General features: G+C 29.9%; 1 protein-coding gene across 1 annotated transcript; it reads right to left on the bottom strand.

Moving 5' to 3' along the window:
* Positions 1-503: 503 nt before the first annotated feature.
* On the bottom strand, positions 504-6,251 carry LOC129959271 (uncharacterized). Its single transcript, XM_056072094.1, has 4 exons — positions 5,563-6,251; positions 5,162-5,456; positions 2,379-2,437; positions 504-680 (listed from the first exon to the last, which is right to left on the bottom strand). The coding sequence occupies exons 1-4, from the start codon at positions 6,118-6,120 to the stop codon at positions 504-506; spliced, it is 1,089 nt and encodes a 362-aa protein (XP_055928069.1). The 5' UTR covers positions 6,121-6,251.
* Between the last annotated feature and the right edge of the window lie 573 nt (positions 6,252-6,824).

Below are 6,824 nucleotides of genomic sequence, written 5' to 3'. Positions count from 1 at the left end.
ACCAAAGATTAATTATATTTATTAACTATGTAAAAAGAAATCATTAAGTAATAGGTATAAGTGGAAAAATAAAATAACATAGAATCATTAAAAATCTGTAATTTGTGAAAAGTAATAATGTAATATATTCTTATTGTTTTGTTTCACTTCAGAGTGTGAGAACTATACATCTTTATATGAGCTGAAAGAAGAAAAATCAAGCTCAGCAATATCCTTGCAGATTTTTAACAAGCATGGCAAAGTGATGAAATATGCAGACAATGAATAGATAATATAACATTATAAATTTCTACATATATTTCAACCATCTACATCTAAATAATTTTTATACAGATTTCTATGCCCACCCTCTTATAAGAATGTACACTAAACAAATGAAATATAATTCTTTTCATATTATCTATTTTAATTTTAAATACAACACAGCTATAGCATGGAAAATGTTCCATTTCTTAGCTGTCACTTACTGATTTATTTCGTGAATTCTTGTTTGGATACATTTGTTAGTTCAGAGCCAGGGTCACCAATGAGGAAGATTGATGAGGACGAGGAGCAAACTCGTGACGTTGGGGTTTGTAGCCGAGTAACAAGACCCCTGGACAAAAATGTACACTCTTTCCAGAGGCTGTTATCTGGCTTATAAGCTTCACCACAATTTCTGGTATGGATTTATCCTGATACTAAATTTTTTTTTTTCATAAAGGAACTTCCTAAAAGTTAAAAGCTTAAAAAGAAAGCCAGAAATTTCTGGACAATCTTTTCAGCTAAACCATTGGGAATTTGTTCCTTTATTTTAAGACAGGAGAAAATAAATAAACTGAAATATATACAATATAAACTGCAGTATAAAAAATTAATTTATTTTTCTTATAAAAATATATGTACTATTTTGGTCACAGTGAGCTTTTATTGATATACTGATTCAAATTACATTCACTAAATAACAAACAACATTTAATAAACCCATTAAAATGAGACAAGAACAATTTAAAGTAACACAATCATATACTTATATTAAGTCGTTTTTAGTATATTGCTTCCATTATGAGCTTGTTTCTTCCTGTTTTGAATATGTGATTAACTTAAATTTTTGAATTTAGTCACTTACCTTTTCTTGACACCATCAAGGCACTCCATTTCCAAAATTATCTATTCTCACTGAGATTAGCAATCATAACTTGCATTAAATCTTCTGTGAAACTAATAATAAAAGAACTTCCTAAAAGTTAAGCTTAAGAGAAAGCTAAAAAACTTTAGACAATCACTTAAAATTAACCATTGGGAATTATTTGTTTATGGTGTTTAAATTTAGAAGGGATAATTCCCATTAAGCAAGGTTAACAATTAATCAAATTTATTATTTTTAAATTAATATCAAAATTAAAATTTTCACAATAAAAGATTTAAAAATTTAAGTTTTTAGTAATCTGTTCAAACATTAGGGCTCTAAATGAAAGTATGTTGAAGTCCTGAGTTAAAGAAAATTTATTCAATTTTTGATGTGCATAAAAACTTATATAAACTCCACAATTAAAATCATCAGTTTGTTTTATATGAGGTGGAAAAAGTATCTGCCAGTGGCTTTCTGAATTAAGTAATTTATTTAAAATCTTAGACCACTTCCTAATCAAAATTGCAGTATTATTATCTGGTCTGCCACCAAGTGGATCAAAATATTCAAATGTTTTAAGTTTTATATTAACAATAATCAAAGTCCAATGACAATTTAAATTGACAGGGATAATTAATAAATCTAGATTTGGCAACTCTTGAATCCAAGAAAATTTAAGAATATCCTTCTGATTAAAAATTAAAACTGATTGCAAGGATTCTATTGCTTTACAATTTCTGAATTTCTCGGTTAACAGAAAAAGAAAAGCATCAATAGCAGAATCATAAAGCCAACCCTTCTTAAAGCTCGGTGACACAGACTTTAGATAATTCTCTTCTTTCCGAGTAACAAAAGGATCTAAAGATTTTAATATATAAAAAGAAAGATTGATATTATTAATAGTTACTACTGTTGCAGTAGGGTTACCCACATTCATCTTACTAAATTTATTGAATATATTAAGGCTAGTACATACAGAATTTTCTCTAGCAGAATAAGCTTTTAAAGGAATAATTTCCTTTTTATGACCATCAGGATCATCATTACTTTTTTCATCACGACTAAAGCATTTAGAAATTTCTCCCGCATGATACGATTGTAAAGGTGCAATCTCATCTATAATACTGTCAGGTTCATCAATATTTTTTTCATTTAATCTTTGCCGTTTCCTATTTTTTTCCTGAAATGATTTTCTCCTCTTTTGTCTTTGAGAAGTTTTATAAAATTTAATCAGAGGGGGAATTTTTTGATTGGGAGCAACATATACCCGAGGCGTGACAGGGGCAGGATCATCTTTGTGACAGACAACTCCACGCATACCAGATACTAAAGTATTTAAACAATTTACTACATTAGTTAGCATAGTTTCTTGAATACGAGGAATTTTAATTAATTCCAAAATCTCGGAGCATAGTTTTTTGCATTCAGCTTCTTTTGTGTTAAAACATTCAGACGAAACATTACCTTTCAATTCCAAATTTAAGATTTGGGGCTCAATTCCTTGTGCATTTCTTTCATTTTCAACAGCATAAAAATCATCTGTTATGTATGTTTTCATTTCAGAATACAATAAATGTACTTTATGAATATGTTTGCAAAGGTTACTATTGTCTTCACAAGAACACACATACAAATGACTACATAGTACTGTACAGTTAATATCAGTACATTTAAAACAGCAATGATCTAATAAAAGACAAACATCTGTAATTTTTTTTATTGAGTATACTATTCCCTTTTTCGTCTATGAATTTACTAACCATTGATCATCATGTTTAACTGTATCATTAATAGGAATTTTTACACCCATTTCATGCTTTTCTTTAATAGTTTTATTGAAATTTGAATTTAATGGAACATTATTTACAACATTAGAAGAATATTTTAAAAACCTATCTGTTTCCATCTTTAAAAGAGTTAAAATTAGCTCATCTATGCGCCTATTAAATTTACGCTCAAAATATACAGTTTTTAACTGATTATGAAACGATTCACAGTAATTATTTGTATTGGTACCACCATGTGGAAACTGTCTATAGCAGGTAGAATAATTTTTTACAAAATAATCAACAAAATTTTGGCATTCATTTAAATATTTACTAATAAAAATTGAAACTTTATTATCAAAATCCTCTAGAGACTTTTCATTCATTATATTTAATAATTCATACGACATCTTCATACGGAGACATTTATCATGGACTTTAACAGTCAACTGCCTTTTCCAAGCACGGTATACATGCCATTGACACAATAGATGCTTGATATCGGGACCAAATACAGAATTAAAAGTAAAACCATCATCATCAGTCATGACTGTATTAACTTTCAAATTAGGAATGCGACAATGTAAACTAGAAAATAAAGCCACTAATGTACGAAAATCTAAATCATTTGTAATAAAATGCGCAACAGGATATCCCTGACCATATTCATCTTGCACATGCAATGAAAGAAGAAATAAATCATAATGGTTTGTGCCATGGGTAGCATCAATACAAAGGATTTTATGGGAATGTTTCATAAGCATGTCTTTTTGAAACCTAATGCAAAAGAATTTTCACAATTTGGTAAGCTATCCAAATAAGAAGGTCCAAAGATAGTATCCGACATTAGTAATTTGAAAATTAAAATGGGATTATATTTTTCATTTTTTAATTTCTCCACAGTACAGAAAACAGACATGGCATCATTAATCGGCTTTATTGTATTATGTAGATGCCTTGAATAAGACTGTATAGTCTTCCGAGAAATAAAAACTTCTTTTGTTGGGCAGAAATTTCTTTTATCCCGACAGCCTGCATCACCACGAATTAAGCTTACTATTTTTGAAACAGGAAATGATAGCAATAAATAAGATTTGATTAAATTACGTGTATTTTCTTTAAGTGGGTGGTATCTTTTAGCATGTCGTTCTACTCTTGATTGAATCCTTGACAGATATGAAGGATAAAAAAATTGGTAAACATAATAATGAAATGTTTTATCACCCAAAACTTTTTTGCCTGTTGATTTCCGGAAAAAAGTATAAGTAGAAGAACTTGCAGCTTCTAACCAAATCTTAAAATTCTTAAAAGAATCAAAAGAAAATGTTTTGACATTCTGAATTTGATGCACAGCACTATGATGTTTATTTAAATACCATAGATTAGAAAAGACTTGATTGCACTCAGATTGTACACAAAAAAACAGTTCATTTTTCTTGGTAAAATTGCAAGTTTCTTGACGACTTTTAAAAGGTTTTACAGGAATAATGCTACCACATTTTAAACTTTTTGGGGATTTTTCATAATTATCACTCATAAATTGAGAATTATGTACATTTTGATTTATTCCTACATCTGCAATGGGGTTTATTATTGATTCCTTGTGAGAGTTATTATCCAATACAATACAGTTACTTTTAACTGGCAAACATGATACAGTTTGAACCTCAGATTTACAGCTACGCTTTAAATGATAGCTAAAAGAGGATTTAGAAGAATAAGACTTTAAACATAATTTACAAATTCTAGGATATGTATTTTTAACTTTGGAAGGACGTTTAAATTTTTGACAAATATCTGAAACTGAAGATGTTAATTTAATATCTCTACTTGCTTGTAGATCCTTTGCAGGTCCTGCCACTGATTCTGTCAGACATGCATTTGTTTCCAAAACCCTACTGAAATTTTTTCCAGATGGGGATAAGAAAACACGAGTTTTTGATTTGTTGCATTGATTTAAATGGTTTGAAAAAGAAGATTTAGAGGAATAGGACTTCAAACATTTTTCACATAGTTTAGGATAACAGTCTTTGACAGGTTGAGGGCATTTAAATTTCTTCAGGTGATTTGAAAACGAGGACCGCATAGAATATGTTTTCCCACAATAAACACAGTTTTTAGAATAGGAACAATTTTGAGCGAGCGAATATTCCACCATGCAATATTTTACAATTTGTTGGCAAAACTGAAAATTTATTTGATGTGGGAATACTACTAAAAACATTTTCACTAAACTGACTGAATGGAATGCATGGGATCACAGGCAGTACAAATTGAGTATTACCTTTAGAAGATGGCAGAGAAGAAATATCTTTCGTCAGCAGAGCAGCTGACTGTTGCACGGGTGTAGAAATTAGCCTTGTAGACTCTTGCTTTGGCCTAGCAGGTTGCACGGGCCTAGGAACTGGCTTGGCAGACTCTTGCTTTGGCCTAGCAGGTTGCACAGGCCTAGAAACTGGCTTGCCAGACTCTTGCTTTGGCCTAGCAGAAGAAACAAATACTGCGGGAAAAAATGGCAATAGAGGAAACTCTGAATCATCAAAAGAAAAACCAGAGTTGGAAGACTGCGTCTTTGCAATCTGCGAAAATAAAACAAAAACCAATTATAAATTATCGACTTCAGGCTTGCATAAATTTTTAAAATCATTGTGAGAAAAAAAAAAAAAAAAACGTATTCATGCTTACCTTTTTAGATGCTGTATCTGCTGAGATGCATCCTGTTAAGGATTCAAGAAAACAACCTGCAAGCAGCTTATTACCCCATCTGTTTAAATGCAAGCCATCTCTTGCAAGATAGTTTTTCCAAGATGGCTGGAAAGAACTGCAAAAGAAAAACATTTGAAAATAACATAGTTCTTTAAGTGCACAGTTTATGGCTCGAACCTTATAGTTTAGTGTCTGTAAATAATACTCCGATTCCTTATACTCCTTTCTGTGGAAATCAAAATCTCTTGGAACAATACTCGAGAAAATTATTCTTGCACCTGGGTCATGAAGTAATACCTCAGTGGCCAAAGCTCTATATTTTTTAAGTATTACTTCAATAGTATCCAAAGATGCATTATTTGTGCCAACATGCACTAAGACCCAGTCATAATTTTTGTGTACAGAAATATTGCTAGCTAATCTTTCAATAGTTGCACCAGGATAGGAAACAATGTCCAAATGAAAGTCAAGTGATTCAACAGATACATACTTATGCAAGTATTTGATCATGGAATCGCCAATAAAGAGAGCCCTCATTGTAAAACAGTGAGATAAAATGGAATTCTTTCAAAAGCTAGTAATAGTAACAAAATTCTGTACAAACTGCCAAAAAAGCATACAGCAAAACAGAAAACAATTATAAGATTCAATATACAGAAGATGTTAAAGATTATTATTAGATACCACAAATAAATTTGAAACTATCAAGTTCAATACACCACTGAATAATTAAAAAATTGAAATAATACACAAATTAAATGTAAAAAAAAAAAAAAAATTTCCCAAGTTAGCACTAATCTGGAAATTAAAATCTTTCAGATTATAGATAATAATAAGATATAATTAATCTACGGAAAAACAAATAGTAAAATTAAATATAAAAGTTTATAATATAAAATACAAGCACAAAGAAACTTTTTTGTTTCCTAGCTAACCCTAATTAGTATGTTCAGTGATACTAATTCTAATTAAGTTAAGTAAAGTAAAAAAAAAAAAAAACCCTAAATAATATAAATAAATAATGAAAGATAAATAAACAATATAGATTAATAATATATAAAAGAACAAAATGAATTCTTATCTCCACAAGCAAATAAAAGGTGTAAGAGATTCAATACACACGTCTCACGTACAGCAGGGCAAAAAAAAAAAGGATTAGTCACTAAATATTGCTAGATAAAGCCCGCGCTAAATGACCAGTATGACGTCAACAAAGTGTTACGTCATATCCGATGAATTTT

The sequence above is a fragment of the Argiope bruennichi genome, chromosome X1, assembly GCF_947563725.1.
Source record: "Argiope bruennichi chromosome X1, qqArgBrue1.1, whole genome shotgun sequence".
NCBI classification, from domain to species: Eukaryota; Metazoa; Arthropoda; class Arachnida; order Araneae; family Araneidae; genus Argiope; species Argiope bruennichi.
Note: the sequence above shows the minus strand (reverse complement) of the source record. Positions and strands in the feature narration are given on the sequence as shown.